Source organism: Carcharhinus amblyrhynchos, chromosome 7, assembly GCF_965287045.1.
Source record: "Carcharhinus amblyrhynchos chromosome 7, sCarAmb.v2.hapA, whole genome shotgun sequence".
Taxonomy (NCBI): Eukaryota; Metazoa; Chordata; class Chondrichthyes; order Carcharhiniformes; family Carcharhinidae; genus Carcharhinus; species Carcharhinus amblyrhynchos.
The window spans coordinates 85,914,514-85,934,071 of NC_137330.1; the positions used below are offsets into that span (position 1 = coordinate 85,914,514).

General features: G+C 41.5%; 1 protein-coding gene across 1 annotated transcript in view; it reads left to right on the top strand.

Moving 5' to 3' along the window:
- Positions 1–19,558, top strand: part of LOC145345099 (mitogen-activated protein kinase kinase kinase 5-like) — a 139,750-nt gene that overhangs the window by 53,925 nt on the left and 66,267 nt on the right. The window contains 8 exon segments of the mRNA XM_080192701.1: positions 2,079–2,249; positions 3,623–3,735; positions 7,823–7,982; positions 13,633–13,786; positions 15,008–15,115; positions 15,247–15,296; positions 17,011–17,106; positions 18,258–18,339. Of these exon segments, the coding sequence (XP_080048827.1) occupies positions 2,079–2,249; positions 3,623–3,735; positions 7,823–7,982; positions 13,633–13,786; positions 15,008–15,115; positions 15,247–15,296; positions 17,011–17,106; positions 18,258–18,339 (934 nt within the window).

A 19,558-nucleotide genomic window follows, 5' to 3' on the forward strand; every position in this document is an offset into this window, starting at 1 on the left:
TGCGCAAGAAGCAAATGGCTTTTTTTTTGTTTAAAATTGAAACAATTTTCTGTGGCTCATTGATTTTGAAATTAGCTGGGCTTTCACATTGGAGACAGATGAGATCAGGGCATGCTGCGTTTGTTATTTCTCTCTTCAGAATCGCCCTTGTGTTCAGGTTCTGGCGAAAAGCCAGAGACAAAGTCAAGTCATTAGTGACAGCAATATGTAAATTTTACGGTAGTAAAACCACTGGCTTTCAAAGTGCTGAGTGTTTTTCATAGCGATGTCAATAGTTACATTTTTAGCTCCTGTCATTCAACTGCAAAACAAGTGTAAATGACCTTTAAACTATAAACAGCCTTTTAACTCAGAAAATAGTGCTGTAGAAAATGTCTTTCCTAATGTTTTCTTAGCATGTAATCCAGCTCATGGTAATTTCCTTTTCTTTTAATAATGCTGGAATAACTTACCAATAACTGCAGTATAATTAAGGATCCCACACACCCCGGACATAGTCTCTTCCACCTTCATCTGTCGGGAAAAAATAGAAAAGTCTGAGTTCACGTACCAACCGACTCAAGAACAGTTTCTTCCCTGCTACCAACAGACATTTTTTTGAATGGACCTGCCTTACATTCAATAGATTTTTTTTCTACACCTTAGCTGTGACTTTAACACTATATGCTCTACTGTTTTTCCTTTTCTTCCCTATGAACGGTATGCACAAGAAACAATACTTCTCACTGTATATTAATACATGTGACAATAATAAATCAAAGCAAAGCAATAACTATGCTTACTTGTCCTTGTAGGTGGTTCCTTCTTTCTCCCTTTCCATTTTACAAAGTTGGGACATTGTTGCTCCATCTGTTGTGTTTTTGTGTTCTAAGTTGATCTAATGTATTAGATGACCCCATTTTTTTTCAGCCCCAAAACTCAGGAAAGATGCCCTTGCTATAGAGGGAGTACAGCAAAGGCTTACCAGGCTGATTCCTGGGATGGCAAGTCCGTCATATGAGAAGAGACTAAGTCAGTTAGGATTATAGTCACTGGAGTTTAGAAGAGTGAGAAGGGTCTTCATAGAAACTTATAAAATTCTAACAGGATTTGACAGAGTAGATTTAGAAAGAATGTTCCCGATGGTGGGGGAATCCAGAACTAAGGGTTATAGTTTGAGTATAAGAGACTGAGGTGACTTTTAGGACTGAGATGAGGAGAAAATGAGGCCGGGGGTGGGGGGGTGTCACCCACAGAGTGGCAGCGGACCCCGACCCGGGCGCACTTCATTTTTTTCGAACTGCACATGCGCAGTTCAGAGCTCCGATCGTTCCAGCAGTGCTAAGCCCCACCCACAGGGTGAATCAGACTGGAGCCAGCAAAAAGCCTATGGGCGCGCTGCAAAGAGGATTCCGGGCTCGGATCTGTATTACGTCCGGATCCGGCCCTTAGACTCCAAATGGTAAAATCGGGACCTTTTGAATCTTAAAGGTTTCAATCAAGTCCCTTCTTATTTTTAATTCCAGTGGATACAAGCATAACCTGCCAAAACATTCCTCAGAAGACATTCCACCTATTCTAGGTATTAGTAAATCTTTACTGAACTACTTCTAAATCATTTACATCTTTCTTAAATAAGGAGACCAATATGTACACAGCACTCCAGACGTGGTCTCACGAGAGTATGTGGCACACCCACACAGAGCTGATCCTTCATAGGAATGTACACGCTGAAGAGGATCTTTCCAGTCCATCTGGCTGATCTTATTGCCAAGGACATGTCAATTTCCACAAGACCTTTTTTTTAATTACACTTTTGTGCAGGTACACTGTTTGCTTCAAATTTAAGGACAGTGCAGCCCATGTATTTATCACCTATTGTTCCTCTACTTAGAGTAGTAGTAGTGAGACACCCTTACTGCAGATTGGATTTCAGTATTTTGAAAGCTGCAATTGAGTCTGCTTAAAAGTTGTAACTTTAGGAAATGTGGTGAATCAGGCAAATTGTCTGGTGTTGTTTCAGAGTATAAAATTCCAAACAGGTTTCTGAAATTTGGTCTGCTCCCACATATAATTTTTGTATGCTTCTTTTGGTGTAGGAGAAATCTCTCGGGGGACCGACAAAGTGCCATTGCTATATTGTTGCCAATGGTACAGTCCGAAGAGCAGGTGCCATCTGATATATACTGCCTGTTGGGAAGGATCTACAAGGACATGTTTCTGGACTCTGGCTTCCAGGACACTGAAAGCCGAGATAATGGTGCTTATTGGTAAGCATTCACTCCACGTTATTTGCATTGTAGAGGTACCTTGAACTCAGTTTGTGCAATGAATGCATAACAACCACTCTTGGCACTATTTTTGTTTAAATAATTTGGCTGCAGAAGGAGTCAGTAGCTTATGTTTGTTCAAGGCTTGAAGGCAGAAAATAGAGAAGAATAAAGTTCTTCTTCTGAGTTATATTGATATGCTCACTACATATTCAGTCCCTTCCTTGATTTGTGCTTCCAGCTGATGCCATCGATGTATAGTGAGCCCATTGTGTTAGCTGAACAAGCTTGCTTGCTCTGTGGTTTTGTACTGCTCTAGTTATAGAGTCATTGTCACAGAATCATAGCAGCACAGAAGGAGGCTATTTGGTCAGTCAGGTCCATGCCACAACATGGAACAGTTCTACCACATTCAGCTGGTTATTGAAGTGAGAATATAAGATTAGTATCATTGTACATTGTTTCATTATGAATACACAAATTAATATTTAATTTTGAGAGTAAGCGTTCATTGAGCAACATTAGATTAAGATGCACTCCTTCACAATCATTTTGGCTGGAAAGAAGGAAAAAGAAACTCAGGCAGAGAATCCATAGGGGAAAGGAATGTTAAGCACCCAGCATCAAACTATGATGCTCAGGCCAATATCTTAGACTGAGTTATGAGTGTTATTCTGACTGAAATTGCAAGCTGTGCTCTTCATACAGTGATGCACTGATGCTGTTGCTGTGATTAGATTTCTCTTGTGTTAGAGGAGAACAATATACAATTGTTCCTACCTCCCACCCCATCCCTGGATTCCATAACGACACATATATCACTGAATTCTTTCACGCTAATTGATAAAGCAAACCATTTCTCGGGTCATTTGTTAAAGTTAGCAAGGACCTCTATGCTTCAGTTGTTATGTAACTGTGATGGGCTCAGCATTCACTTTGTAGTTGTGTGTACAGGAATAAGAGTTTCCAACCTGCTTTGTGGTTCTGTTTTTAAAACATTATCCTATTTAAGATACTGCTAGGTTAAAGATTCGAATAGTAGGTATACATCTTCACTATTGGGTGAGTGAGTAGGCATGAGTCCATGCTTCCTATTTTTAGTTGGGAAACATGTCTGATTCTCCTCAGGATGCTGAATGGCTTGTGGGCATTCTGCATTTGCAGGATTCATTTTGACTTTCACATTCGAGAACTGCTGAGACATTCTTTTTGCCTAAATAAATTTCCAGTGATAATTTCTCAACTGGACCTCCTAAATAAACACCCACAATTTTTCCAGTTGGTCCTGTGCATGCTTGCTTATAGTAAATTAATTACATTCACTGATTATATAAACGTTGTGAGGTTGACTAACATTGAAACTTCTATTAAAGGTACGGAAAGGCCTTTGAATCTGAGCCAACGGTACATTCTGGGATAAACCTAGCAGTTCTTCTCCTCGCAGCAGGGCATCAGTTTGACACATCCTTTGAACTGCACAAAACCGGTAATTAGCTTCACTTTCTGGTTGTAAATACTTTAATAAACCTGGTTATTTAAAGAAGTTGGCTGCCAGTCAATATTCAAAATGTCAGTTGTCTTTTAAATGAATGTTACCTTGATAGGCATTCCAGCAAGTATATTCGGTTAAAGAAATCTTGATACAAGATGAAACATCAGTTTGACTAATAAAACTTCAGAACACAGCTTTAAGACTCTCTGTACTTGCAAGTACAGAGGTTTAACCTTCTAATGTTGGTTATAAGGAATGCATTAGAAAGCACTGACTCAAGAAAGGTCACTTATCCCCATCAAATCTAGTGTGATATGCAGGACAATCTGAATTGTTCCTCCCTTCAGCTTTCCCAGGTTTTTTATTATTGTTGCTGGGTTTAGATTAAGAGCACAACAGCTCTATTATTTCTGTACAGGTTAGTGTCCCACGTTTCTTCATAACATTCTCCCTGTGCTTGCATGAGTTTCCTCCGGGTGCTCCGATTTCCTCCAACCGTTCAAAGATGTGCAAATTAGGTTGTTTTGCTGTGGTAAATTGTCCCTTAGTGTCCCACGATGTGTAGGTTAGATAGATTAGCCATGGGGAATGTATGGAGTTGTGGGGATAGTGTGGGGGAGAGGGCCTGGGTAAGATATTCTGTCAGAGAATTGGTACAGACTTGATGGATCGAATGGCCTCTTCTACACTGTAGGGATTCTGTGATGAAATTGACACAGTGTCATCTGGAAATGCCTGAGTGCCAACCACACTGTCACTTCTAGCAGCTCCCAGAACCTGAAATTCTTGGAGCTCCACCATTAGAAACGCTGCAGTTTTCATGTCCACCTGCTGGAGGGCTCACTGACTCCACCCAAACCTTGGGAGGAGATCGCAGTAACCATTGCCACTGAGTGACCCAGGCCTGAAGAGGTGCACATTCACATGTGATGCTGGAAAATTGGAGCACAGTCTGAACTTCCTCCTTTGGGAACACCATGTTTCTTAGATTGAGAAATTAAAAAGATACATTTATTTTTTGCTCCTAAGAAGGATGAAATAAACTGAGCTGAGTAGATTCTCTCCCAGCAGAACCCATGACTACTTTAACTAGAGACACTGGAGACAATTCACACCCTTTTAATCTGTGCTTAACCCTCTCTCCACTCCCATTGTCTGCACCTGTAAAGACTTGATTACTTGCTAAGACTCACATTCCAATCATATCTTGTAATTGAGTTTGTATCAATATATGCCCTGTTTGTGAACCAAACTCTTCACTCACCTGATGAAGGTCCAGCGCTCCGAAAGCTCGTGCTACCAAATAAACCTGTTGGACTTTAACTTGGTATTGAGAGACTACTTTCTGTGCCCACGCCAGTCCAACACCAGCACCTCCACATCTTAACTCAGCTGCAACAAGGGCATACTGACCAGAATGCTAAGCTACACTCAGACCCACTGTAGACTTAGTAGGGTGGGAGGATAGCTCTTTCATTCCCATGCTCCCCCCCACTATATGGGAATTTGGGCCGCAGCTGACATTTCAAACGTGCATCTGCGTTGAACGGTTTGAAGGTTTGTTTTCAGCTGTGTGTGAGATACATCTGCAAAATTAAAAATACATTTTTCTCGACCACAGCTGCGGAAAGAGGAAGTAGTGAAGAGTGACAGATTCTCCTCTTTGTTTTTGAATCAGCAGAAAAGTTATCAAATTTGTGCAGACGTTGAACGTGTAAATTCATACTGTTGCATCTGGTGTCAAGGGGAAGGTTGGGTCAGGCAGAAGGATGCAGTGTAACTTTGCTAATGGTACAAAGCAGGCATGAACCGTTCACTATATACCCTAGATTTTCCTTAGCATTACAAACAATGAGAAATGTTGTTTATCTGCAATTGTCTCAACCAGATGAATAATTAATATGATTTCTATAGTATATGCAATAATCCCATCTAATCTTGAATTCTACGAACATTTAAAGCACTGACTGATGAAAGGTTTGTTAACTTCATCAAATCCTTAACTTTCATAGATTTAACATCCATGTACTCCATCATGGATTGTATCTGATAAATGAGGGAATATTCTGGAAAGCTTCACTCCTTCCCTACTGCTCATTTCTGCTGGTTGGGAAACCTGGGATTAGGGGGCATGGTCCAAAGATCAGGGCCAAACTTCTTCACGGAAAGGGTGACAACGTTTGAAGCTCTCGTCTCCAAATAGCTGTTGATGCTGGATCAATTGATATGTTCAAAACTGAGATTAATTGGTAGCAGCCCATGGCATGAAGGGATGTGGGACCAAGGTGTGTAAGTGGAATTGGGTTGCAGATTAGTCATGATTCCGTTCAATGCCTGAACAGCCCAATTTTCTGTTCCTGTTTCTATGTTCCTAATTCATAGAATCCCTACAGTGCAGAAGGAGGCCATTCAGCCCATTGAGCCTGCATTGCCAACAATCCCACCCAGGCCCTAACGACGTAACCCCAGGTATTCACCGTTCTAATCCCTCTAACACTAAGCGGCGATTCAGCACGGCCAACCCACCTAATCTGTGTATCTTTGGAATATGGGAGGAGGCCGGAGCACCCAGAAGAAATCCACGCAGACGTGGAGAGAATGTTGTGAGAAACTCCAGAAAATCTAATCTAACTCGAATCAAAATTTAAAATTGCCTTGTAACAGAAGTTATCAAAGAAGAATGTAAAGATATATATGTGGGAGTATAACCGAGGAAAATAAAAAAAGATACTAAGTGGTTATCATCACAGATATCACACTGCATCTCATTTCTAGGTGAAAAAGAGGAGTTGAGGTGACAGATTTTTGTGATTTTTCTATGCCCAAAAGTGCAACTTCTGTCCATTGACAGCGACAATTTCAAAATGACCATGAGGACTGTCTGAAAGTAATGTCAGAATCCTTGAATCTGCTGGTCATAGGCTTAATGACCTCGATTCTAAATTCAACAAAAACTGGGAAGAGGGTGCACCATAATATTCCTTTAGTATTAAATGTTAGTTACTTGTCATTGAATCAAGTGCAGTGTTGGCTAAATAGACAGATCTTTGTATGAATAGTATAAATATACATTAAATATTCAAACTTATGCTTAGAGTCCAACTAGCTTGGTGACTTGAATGACAAAAATGTAGACTATGGACCCTTCTATCTGCCCCCTCATTCAATCAATTACACATTATTTTGGTATATATTCCACTGAGTGCCAATGCAGAGGAGGTGGCATGAGTTATTCATGGAACAGTCTGGGAAAATGTTCCAGATTCATGGAGGAACAACTTTGGTGATATTAATCATAGAATCCTACAGTGCAGAAGGAGGCCATTTGGCTCATCAGGTCTGCAGCAGCCACGATCCCACCCAGGCTGTATCCCCATAACCCCATGCATTTACCCTGGCTAGTCCCTCTGACACTAAGAGGCAAATAGAATGGCCAATCCACCTAACCTGCACATCTTTGCACCGTGGGAGGAAACCGGAGCACCCGGAGGAAATTCATGCAGACACGAGGAGAATGTGCAAACTCCTCACAGACAGTGACCCAAGCTGGGAATCGAACACAGATCCCTGGCACTCTGTGGCAGCAGTGCTAACCATTGTGCCACTGCTGCCCATCATTATGACCTGAAGCTGAGGGACACTCTCTGTAACTGCACTGGATGTGTTGACAAACCAGTTCATTAAGAGAACATGCTGGCCCAATGTTTTGCTCTGTTCTTGACTCATGATGTTTGATTCAACTGGAGAATTGAGATTAAGATCAGAATGTTGTGCATCTCCTCCCTAAATATTGACAAAAACTGAAAAGAATAAAAGCTAGAAGGAAAGCAGTTAAAATCTGGGATAATATTGTCTTCCAAGATCTGCAAATTTGGGATATTTTATGGACGATGGAAACATTGGTCATAATTGTATACCAGTTGTTATTTGCCATTGACGTGTTACAGATTTTCTCTTTAAGGAATCAACTCAAATATTGTCACATCAAATTGTAACTTTATTTATGAGCCAATTTCATTGTAATGCAGCAATCTGATTTCCACATCTATGCTAATGTTGGTGATTTTTCTCATTTGTACAGGTGTAAAACTCAGCAGTTTACTGGGGAAAAAGGGAAACCTGGAAAAAATACAGAGTTACTGGGATGTGGGCTTTTTCCTAGGCGCCAGCATGTTGGCAAATGATCCTTTCCGAGTTATTATGGCTTCTGAGAAGCTTTTCAAACTCAAGGCACCTGCATGGTAAGTCTGCATTCCCGTTGGATTGGGATAAGAAGCTAGAATAGTTGGGATTTATCTCATTATAGAGATTAGGATGGTTGAGTCATTTTAGGCATTCTTTGAAATAGGGAAGATTCAAAGATACAAAGGCTCATGTTTTTCAGATTATTTCTTTTTTATCCAATGAGAACATAATACAGAAAAATAAAATCGTTTCATTGTGAAGATGAGTTGAATGGTGTGAAATTTCAGAACTTGGTCGGGATTCTCCAAGCCCACTGAGGTGTCTGGGCTTCTTGACAGTATAACGGTGACACTGCTGCCTCACAGCGCCAGGGACCCGAGTTCAATTCCCAACTTGGGTCACTGTCAATGTGGAGTTTGCATGTTTTCCCCTTGTCTACATAGGTTTCCTCCCAGGTGCTCCAGTTTCCTCCCACAGCCCGAAAGACCAGCTGGTTATGTCGATTGGCCGTGCTAAATTCTCCTTCGGTGTACCCAAATAGGTGCCGGAGTGTGACAACTAGGGCATTTTCACAGTAACTTCATTGCAGGATTAATGTAAGTCTACTTGTGACACTAAAATAAGCTTTAAAAAATATAAGCTATCTCAGTTGGATTGGGTGAAAGATTAAAATTGGAGCGTGCAATGGGCTTGAGCACAGATATTTCCTGTTTGCAGGGTGAAGAGGTTGAAAGGTCGTGGAGGCATTTGAAATCAGGACAAGCATTTTAAAATTGAGGCAGTGCTTAACTGCGAAACCTATCTCAGTCAGCGAGCACGGGGATGGTGGGTGAACAGGACTTGGTCAGGATTTAAGCCCCGCGGCAGCAGGTTCCCCAGGAGATTGCGCTGGTGGGATGGGCTGGAAAATCCTGCCCTTGCTGCCAGTTGAGACATGGCAGCAGAGTTCTGGAGGAGCTAATATTTATGAAGGGTGGAAGATGGTGGCAGAGGGGTGGGTGTCAGCCAGGAGAAATCATTTAGAAGTAGCAAAGACATGAATGAAGATTGATGAGGGCAATGTGGTTGATCGGGTGTATGTGGGCTTCCTAAAGATATTTGACAAAATGCTATTTACAGACTTGTGAACAAAGTTGGAGCTCATGGAATAAAAGAGACAGCAGGAAAATGTGGCAAATTGGCTGACTGACAGGAAACCAAAAGTAATGGCGAACAGTTGTTTTTCAGACCGAAGGGAAGTTTATAATCAGGTTCCCCACTCACCCATGCTGCTCTAGATATTTATTAATAACCTACATCTTGGTGGGCAGGGTAAGAAGTCTCAACACCAGGTTAAAGTCCAACAGATTTATTTGGAATCACGAGCTTTCGGAGCACTACTCCTTCCTCAGGTGAGTGTGAGGAAGGATCAGTGCTCTGAAAGCTTGTGATTCCAAATAAATCTGTTGGACTTTAACCTAGTGTTGTGAGACTTCTTACCCTGCCCACCCCAGTCCAACACCAGCACCTCCACATCTTATTGCACAGGGCACAGTTTCAAAATTTCTGGATAACAAAGCTTGGAAGTAGTGAACCATGAGGAATGTAGTATAGAGCTTCAAAAAGACGTAAGTTGGTGGAATGGGAAGAAATTTAATGCAGAGAGATGTGAAATAATTCATTTTGGTAGGAAGAATGAGGAGAGGCAGGGTATATTTCTAAAGGAGGCTTAGGAATAGAGGGACCTGGGGCTACATATGCACAAATCACTGAAGGTGGCAGGGCATAATGAGAGATCAGTTAAAAAGCACTCGGGATCTAGGCTTGCTAAATTTGAGCATTCAGTTTTGTGATCTTCCAAAGAACTACATCTGCCCCTGCTCTGTCCATATAACCACCGTGTTGAAGTCCCCAGCAGATAAGACATGGATAATAATCATTTGTTAAATATGACTTACAGATACAGTTCAAAGGGAAGAAAAATCAGTTTGTTCTTTTGCCAAATGAGAGTGTTCACAGATTTATTTATTTGTTTTTGAAGTTGTGTAGTGTCTACCTGTAAATAGTTCATTATACTGCTTGCCTTTGAATTTTTTGATGTATTCATGCTCTGAGCCGTATGCATGGTGATGTTGTTAAACCTGTGATGTTGGCCACCCTGCTGTCAGTGCCTTTTTACAAATTTCTCCCAGTGTGTAACAGATTTTGGACTGAGGATGGAATTAAAGTATAAGAGCAGCAGAGACTGTGATTAACAAAATATGTTAGTTTCCAATGAGCTCGCTGCTAGATGATAAAAGATTTTAGCTGAATTATGACAGACCAGAGCTTCGAACTGCCTTCTAAGTGAATATGGGTCTGTGCCCAGTGCAGTCAGGTGATGCCCTGCAAACTCTTCCTCTTCTTCCTCTTCCTCTTCCTCATCCTCCACATCATCTCGGTCAGAGTGATAATCTGCACTCTCCAAAACATGGCCCTCCAGAGAGATGTGGACCTTGATAATGGTAAAGCCCTGGAAGAAGGAGAAGAGGCAAATTGCTCACCAAAGAGAGATGTCGCTGAACAGGAAGGTGGACCTGCTGCATTACAAGGTGGCTTGCCCCACCATCCTCTGGGAAGAGACTTCCCTGCCTCTCCTTCCTGGGTCTCGGTTCTTTGGCTCCCCTGCAACTTCTTGCTTCTCTTTAGCACAAACTCTCTACCTCAGGACAATGAGTGGCCTCAGTAACGGGTGTTTAAACCATTCTTGCCCCCACTGGTTTTATGTGGACAGGAAACCTATTTCCATTAAAAAAAACTTTCACATCTGAGAAAAACCAAAACTCAGTCAGTTTCACACTAAAGGCAGGTACCTGGCACAAAGACACTCTAACTCTCACCTCTATGGTGAAGGTTTGCGAAAAACTGCCTCTACTTAAGGCGGATAAGTCAGCAGAACTGGATGGGTACCTCTCAGGATGCTGAGGGAAATAAGAGTGAAAATTACAGAGGCACTGGTCGTGATTTTCTCATCCTCCTTAGATACAAGCCTGGTGCCAGACGACTGGAGAATTGTGAACAATACACTTTGTTCTGGAACAGAGGCAAGGATGAATCCAATAAATACAGACCTTTCAGATTAACCTTCCTCGTAGAAGAGCTCTTAGCAATGTTGGAGGATAAAATTAACAGTCACTTAAACAATTGTGGATTAATTAAGGAAAGCCAGTATGGATTTGTTAAAGGCAAATCATTTCTAACTTGCATTCATGAGTTTCTGATGAGTGCAGAGAGGGTTAATGAGGGTAATATGGTTATTGCCTCATAGATAAACTCCCAGAAGGTTTTCAATAAGTACCACATAATTGGGTTTCACGGGCAAGTCTAATCTCCTCCTACCTTTCTGTGCGGCTGAGCCATCCTGGCACCATTGACTAGGCTCTGGCTGCATTTCCCAGATGAACTATCACACTCACCAGAATTCAGAACAGGAACTGAGGGGGATTCCTGCCCTACCTGCCTGATCTTCCTTAACTGCCCGGCAGTAGCCCCTTTCCTCTCTCCCTTATATGTCAAGCTACATATTATCCACAAAACCCTCAACCTCATGGATGTAATGCAATGGCTCAGCTACTGCTCAAGCTGCTATAGGTGATTACACCACCTCCATGTGTAGTTATCCATGATAGAGGGAGTATCTTGAAGTTCCCATACAGAACAGGAGAGCCACTCACGGGTCCAAGGTGCCCAGCCACATCTGTACTAGACCTGCGGCTTAAATAACTACAGACCAATCAGCTGCTTTTCTTGTACTGACTTCTCTGTATTTTAGAGGGAAGTTAACTAAAATGATTTCACTTAACTCCTGCTATCTAAAATTTTTTTTGTTACTGTTCCTTCCTGTGTTTTGTTACTATTCCTTCCTTCCTTTAACTTTACCCCATATGTTTGTTTAATTAACTGAGCGCGTTGTAAATGATCAAATTGGCCTTAATTGATCTCGGATTGATAAATAGAGGCATGGAGTATAAAAACTAGCAGGCTAGATGAATCTTTGTAACTACTGGTTCAACCTCAGCTGGAGTTTGTGTCTAATTCTGATCCCGCACTTGAGAATGGTGCCATGACTGAAGTTATGTGAATAAATTGGAGAAGTAGGGGGTTCTCCTTCTTAGAGAAGAAAGGTCACATAGAAACATAGAAGATAGGGGCAGGAGGAGGCCATTCAACTCTTTTGGACTATTCCGCATTTCATCATGATCAAGGCTGATCGTCTGACCTAATAGCGTAATCCTGCTTTCTTCTCATAACCTTGGATCCTGTTCACCCCAAGTGCTGTATCTAGCCGCCTCTTGAATACATTCAATGTTTTGGCATCAATAGAAACAGAAATGTTAACTCTGTTTCTCTTGCCTGAGATGCTGGCTGACCTGCTGAGGGTTTCCAGCCTCTGCATTATTTTGGTTTTGCATGAGGAAATATTTTTTATGCAGTGAGTGATTAGAGTCTGGAATGCACTGCGTAAGGGTGAGGCAAATCCAGGTGTGACTTTCAAAAGGATAAACAGCTGAAGAGATGAAATGATGCAAGGTTATAGTGGAAAGGGCGGCAGAATGGGACTAGTTGCTCTTGCCAGTCTGAACACAATGGGCCAGATGATCTCCTTACGTGCTGAAACCATTGAATGATTCAGTTTTACCTCACTGGGGAGCTCTGTTCTCTGTTTTTATACTAGCTTGTGAATTTCTGCCGTCTTCTAGTAGCCATTTTGACCTTATCCTGAGACAGTCCATGGAATGGAGGAATTGGAGTTAGTTTTATCTTCTCACATTGATCACATTTTACTGAAGGGAGCCTCTAGATAAGTTTGTGAGGAATTGAAAGGGCGGAACATAGAGGGCCCTGTTTTACCACTTCGGTACTAATTGCTGGGCGGAGTTTAAACTGGGAGTGTTTCAGGTCCGACTTTTAGACCTGTTCTCAGACACCCCCATACACATTCTGCCTACAAAGATATCAGCGATTCCGAATCGCGCTGCACAAGCCTGTGGGCGGGGATAACGCGCCCAAAATCCTGCAGCTCCGATCGGCGCCTCCAACTGTTCACGCACAGAAAAAAAGATAGAATGCTGCTCCCCTATCACATCCCTGCTGGGCTGGATAATGCCTGCCTCGGCCCTCACAGACATTGCCCCACCCTCACAATATTACTGACTCCCTTATTTGACACCCCCCCCGCGCACGCCACACGCGCACACACACAAACTGATCTCAAGCAGACAGATGTTGGACACACGGCACTTACCTCCTCACTAATGGAGCACCCAAACCGGACTTGCATGAAGCATGTCTGTTTTGCACCAAATCCAGATGGGCGAATGCGGTGGTAAAGGGGAAGTGCCAGTAAAGTGAGCGTGAAGCCCATTATATCAGTTTAAATGGCCATTGCGCCTGTTTTGGGCGCAGTCCCGATCACAGCCATTTTCAGGCCTTGGTAAAGGGTGAACTGGTGCAGAGTGGGCACGGATTGCGCTACTCACCTCACACCTGACTTTACCAAATTTTCAGCCACGCAGGCTGTTGGTAAAATCGGGCCCAGAGAGTCCAGTTAGTTGCTTTGGAATATAACAAGTTGGAACCTAGTAGTTTGGCCTGTGCATGGTGTTGACAGATGGGGGTTTAAAAAATTCTTGTTGATGTCACAGCGCTGTTGCATGTCCCTGAACAGCTTTTATTTTGCATTTGTAGGTATCTGAAGTCTGTTGTACAAACCATTCATATATACCAACGTTTCAAGAAGCAAACTCCAGAGCAGCCCTCTGAATATCAGGAACGGATGGACTTTTGGATGGATTTCATTGTTGAAGCCACCAATGAAGCTGTGTCATTGGTTCGATTTCCTGTATGTGGTTTTAATTTTATATTTGTGTTTCTTTAACCTGGTGGTCCCATGTGCACTCACACGAACACCTATGTGTGAATGTGCACACGCACGTACAAACACAATTCAGGGATGTAATCCTTAACAAAAGTCGCAACTCATTTGTCCCGTGTAAGTATCAAGATCAGCTGTTCCACCAGTGTCACTCCACTCCTGACCTCATTACAGCCTTGCACCAAGCACGGACAAAAGTGCTGAACTCCAAAAGTATGATGATTGACCTTGATATTAAGGCTGCATTTGATCATGGAGCTCTAGAAAAACTAAAGTCAGTGGGAATCTCTATATTGGTTGGAGCCATACCTAGAAAAAAGGAAGATGATTGAGGTTTTTGGAGTCGGTAAGGGAGCATTGTTCCCATTGATGGAAAGACTGAGAACCAGAGGGACATAAAATCCTAGAATCCCTATAGTGCAGAAGGAGGCCATTTGGCCCATTGAGCCTGCACCGACAACAATCGCACCCAGGCCCTATCCCTGTAACTCCATAGAGGAGAACACACAAACTCCACACAGATAGTGATCATAATTGGCAAAAGAAACAATGGTGCCATTTAGAAAATCTGTTTCACACACCAAGTGGTTAGGATCTGGAATGCACTGCCTGCGGGTGTGCTGGAGTCGGGTTCATTTGAGGTTTTCGAAACGGAATTGGATCATATCCGAAAAAGAAAACTCTGCAGGGCTGTGGGGGAATGGTGGGGGAGTGGTATGATTGCTTTATCAGAGGGTCAGCATGGACATGATTGGCTGAGTGGCAGCCTCTTTCGCTGTAACAGTTCTATAATTCAATGGCAGGAAATCTACACTCTGCTAGATTACCACAACTGAAAATTTAGCCCAGTGATTCAGTTGGCGCCAGGCAGCCAGGAATGTGCTTCAGATTATTTAAAATTTGATTAACTGGTCGAAGCGTGTTGCATGATGAATCTGTTGGAAACTGACAAAATGTTATGTTTATTTGTGTGTTGATTATTTGTCAAGTACATGGTTACATGAATGGTATTCTCGTTAATAATGTGACTTGATAATGTTGACATTTTCCAGAACTATTCAAATTGAGGGCCAGGACTTAGATGTTTGTTCATACTACGCTATTAATCCACTCCACTGTGGGAGACTTTACATTAAGTCTGGAATCGCTAATAATGCAGCTTTATGATGTTCACACTCCTATAAACAGGTTTTAATCTTGGAGCCAACCAAAGTCTTCCAGCCTGCTTATTTATCCATAAACAATGATGCAGAGGAGAAGACGGTGTCTATTTGGCATGTTTCGCCAAATGACAAGGTAATTTTATAGAACATAACGCACACAAAGGGCGTTCAGTTAATTAATTTTTCAGTATTCATAATTCTCTAGCTGTAACATGTGTTTGTATTTCTTTTCCCCTTATGGATCCAATGTGTTGTGTACCACAGAATGGCATATACGAATGGAACTTCAATGCTGCAACTATTAGGGGTGTAAGGTCAGTGACTTGACTGGTGTACTACTTGCAGCACAAATCTTGGTGCTCTCTAACTGTGTAATGAATGCAGCATAAAAGTTCAACACAGCCAATGCAGTGGTTCTGAAATGACTCCTCAGAGGCCCATGTCCCTTCGCCAGATTTCCTTTATATACAAAGTCAATTCCACTCCAAAAGTACTTCAGGTACAAAGTCAGAAGCCAGAGTATCAGTAGCCCTGATCTCCCTTGTATATACAGGTGACTTCCTGATTGGACAGGCAATCATTACCTCAAACAGGGAGCTCATACTCCAAGAGGCCAACCTCATGGGCCTTGCTGAGGTCATTTCAAGGCTTTTTCAATTTGGAAGAAATGAACAATTTCCTTTCATCATCTATAACCATTGATAGGAATGTCTAGTAACTGCCTCCTGGTCTTTATTGTTAATCGTGCTGGAATGATTTAAGCAAATACCATTTCAGTTTAGTGACTTCTGACCAGATGTACCACACAAAGGTGGTTTAGATAAATGATATCGGTTATTGTGGTAAACAGAGGAAGATTACAGAAATATAAAGATATGTTTTGACAGAATTATTCCCCAGTTTGTTTTAGTTGGATGGTGCTTCTGGAAGATATAGGTGAGTTAGCATGACATCTTACTTAAGAATGAAAATTACTAGCAACATTTTTCAGTAATGGTTAAGGATCCTCCAACAACCAGAAGCCTGAAGAGTGAAGAATATTGTCAGTTTTTGAGGGAGACATTATCTGGAACAGTTTTTTCTGATTTTTTTTTCATTTTTGTGGAAGTACTGAGATGTAAGGATTCTATGAATCTGAGAACACTTCTGTTACAATCCTCTTCAGTTTTCAATAACCAACATTTGATCAACTTTATTAGTTATTTCAGGGATATGAGGGAGAAGTGAGTTCATTGATTTCATTTCACCAGATCTGATTTGCAATTTTTCTAAATAGTCTATCAATTTTTGTAATTCTCTTTTAAAAAAAAACTGATACAAGCTATGGGCAGCACAGTGGTTAGCACTGCTGCCTCACAACACCAGGGACCTGGGTTCAATTCCGGCTTCAGGCCACTGTTTCTGTGGAATCTATACATTCTCCCTGTGTCTGCGTGGATTTCCTCCCACAATCCAAAGATGTGCGGGTTAGATTGGCCATACTAAATTAATCTTAGTGTCAGGGGGATTAGCAGGGTAAATATGAGGGGTTATGGGAATAGGGCTTGGGTGGGATTGTGGTCAGTGCAGACTTGATGGGCTGAATGGCCTCCTTCTGCACTGTAGGGATTCTATGATAGGAGACTCAGTAAAAGGCATGTATAAAATTAGATTTGATGCTCTCCTGTCCCAAAGAAAGATTGTAGAGCCAGCAAATTGTAGTTAAAGTGTATTATTTGCATTTTCTTGCACTTCCTACTTGCTACAGTTTGCACCCACCCTCTAAAATAACATGTGGACTAAAAGAAGAAACTGAAAGAGAGTAGTGCTAAACAATATTTTTGTAATGACTAAGTTGACAGGGAGAGGGTGATGAGCTCAGTGTGAATGTGAGTGCAATTTAAGCAGGTTTCTTTGCATGTAATCTCTGCCCCAAAATGTTTACGAATGCATTGGGCATTAAAATAAAATGATGAATTACATTGTGACCTTCTGAAAAAGTTGTGTGGCAGAGGATTGCTTCAAATTGCTCCTTCTTTGATATTTCAGTGTTTCAAAATGTGATGAACGGTGTTGCTTCCTGTATGTTCTGCATAATTCGGATGACTTTCAGATATACTTTTGCACAGAGCTTCACTGCAAGCGGTATGTAATTTTTAATAATCTAGGTTCCTCGAAGCCTGCAAATTCTTGTCTACAATGCGCAACCTACAAACAATGCCACCTGTAAACATAGTTCGTTGAGAGTGTGTGGCTGACTCATTTGAGTTCGACACCCGCTTTGCATGAATAATCTATCCTGAGGTCAGCGGCTTGTTCTGTGGGGATTTGTGAAGAAGTGGCTTCTGTACTGTTCAACATGATATTGTTCAGTTCCATAAGATTAGGACTCAATACAATTCTAGTTTATAGAGTTAATGCTCTTGTTGACTTGGTACTTTTTGTGACTCTTTATCTGCAGTGCATGAGTCAGTCATTGCAGTGTATCTAGATTTAATTTGAACTGTAGTGCCATTGCTCAGAATGTAAAAACAGAAGTGGTTTTGTTCATTTTTTTTAAAGCTTTCATTTTAATGACATTCCCAGCTTGATCCATTGGAGATTAGGAACCTTTGGAGGAAAACCAGATGATTAATTTGTTTCTGGTTGCTTGGCAGGATTTGCAGCGAAATCCTTTGAGAAATTAAATGGAAAAAACACTGAATTTTATTGCAAAGCAATCTCAAAGTCAAATAGTAATATTTAAGATTTTCATAATTTTCATCAGATCAAAAAAGATTTTCGATTGCATGCTTTTTTTTAATGATGTGGGCCAAATTTCCTCAGTGAATAATTGTTTTCTTTTCTCGCTCATTAATTGAGACCAAGCTGTGTATTTGCCTTGATAAAATTGTCACTTCTTCATTTGAGCTGGCTAATGTTAGAAGAAGCAGCAATGTAATAACACCCCTAACCTAACATTCAAGCATCATTAGACACGCAGATTTAAATCCATCTAAGTGAAATGCAGGGCATTTCTATTCCTAGAAGTGTTTCACTGAAGGTAAAATTATTTTGCTGCAATAACATTTTCATCCTGTGGTTGTGTCGTACATTGGAAACAATGAGATGGGTTAGCTGCATAGGATATAAATTGTAACATGGTGTGTACCAGCCAGAATTTATTTTTACAGAGTGATAGGCTGAATATAATTGAAGAACAGGTTAAATCATAAATGTGATGAAGTGCTAGTAATTTTCATTGTGGAAGTTCATTAAAAACTAACGTTGTTGGTGCTGTGAATGTTGATTTTCAGATTCTGTGAAATGGTGAACTCTATAACGGACGAGGTAGGAAAGAATGCAGAAGACGTAGACCTAGAGGGAGATGCGTTGGAGGTAAGACAAAAAACTTCCTTCAGTAAAAATAAAAAATGCTGGAAATGTTAATGTCACAGCAGCTGTGGAACGATTAATAGAGTTCGAGTTGAGGATCTATAACCTGAAAATGTTATTACGTTGTTTGCGCGGCAATGTAGTCTGTTCACTTTCATGGAATCAGTGAGCACAAAAAGAGGCCACTTGCCCCATCATGCCCTGTTGCTTTTTTGAAAAATAGCAACCCCAAAAATCAGCAGGAGGATGTGGGCGAAAGCAATTGAAAAACCAAAGCCAGAGGCGTGAAGCTAAATTTAAATTCATCAACAGCCTGTAGCTCTGCCTCCTGCCTGACCGGATACACAGCCTGGTCAAAAGGTGAGAGGAGGAGGCCCCCAGTAACAGTAAGGTGCAACGAGTGACCTTTGGGGACAAGCATTGGCAATTGGGAGAGCATGGGTGGCCGGTAATTTGGAGGATTCAAGAGGCTTAAGTTTTTAGAGAGCTGGAGAGGAACAGAAGATTGGGGTGGAAGGTTGAGTGAAGCTAGCAATTGAGAGGGCTGGAGGAGAGGTTGGAGATTGAGGCATGGCAAGGAGGCAGAAAACTTCTACTGAGGGGTCTGGGGTAAGTACTCCTGCTTTTCCTGACCCACAAGAAATGATGAAACAGGCATTTGGCCTAGAAAGTTTGCAGCTCTGTCTCCGTTTCACTGCTGAATTTCCTAATCTTTATAAAATGCACGCAGCACCAACTAGTTTGAAACCAGTCTCCCTATTGGGGCTCTATTTAAATATGTCAGTGGTTACCTCGCATTTTCATAGTGGAACAATTAGATGCCAGAGTGAGATTGTATTCTGCCCTTCATGAGGAGGTTTTAATATCATAGAATTATTCCCACTCCCCCATTTTTCTCACCTAATTTATCTTTCTTCAGTCTCATTTCCATATTTTCTGTTGTAGAGCCAACCTCTTCACACAAAAACACCATTTGTTGGATTTAATTGGCCTCAACTCATCTTTTACTAAAGTCCTACTACCTCCAGATGCTGTTGATCAAATGCACTCCTGGCTGGTCTCCCACATCTTTTTGTCTCCAAATAGTTGATGTCATCCAAACCTCTGCTGTCTATTTTCTTAGCTCACACTAAGTCACGCTCACTTTTCACCTATTTCTCACTGACCAATATTAGCTAACTTTGGAGCAATGTCTTGATATTAAAATTTCCATCCCTTTTTT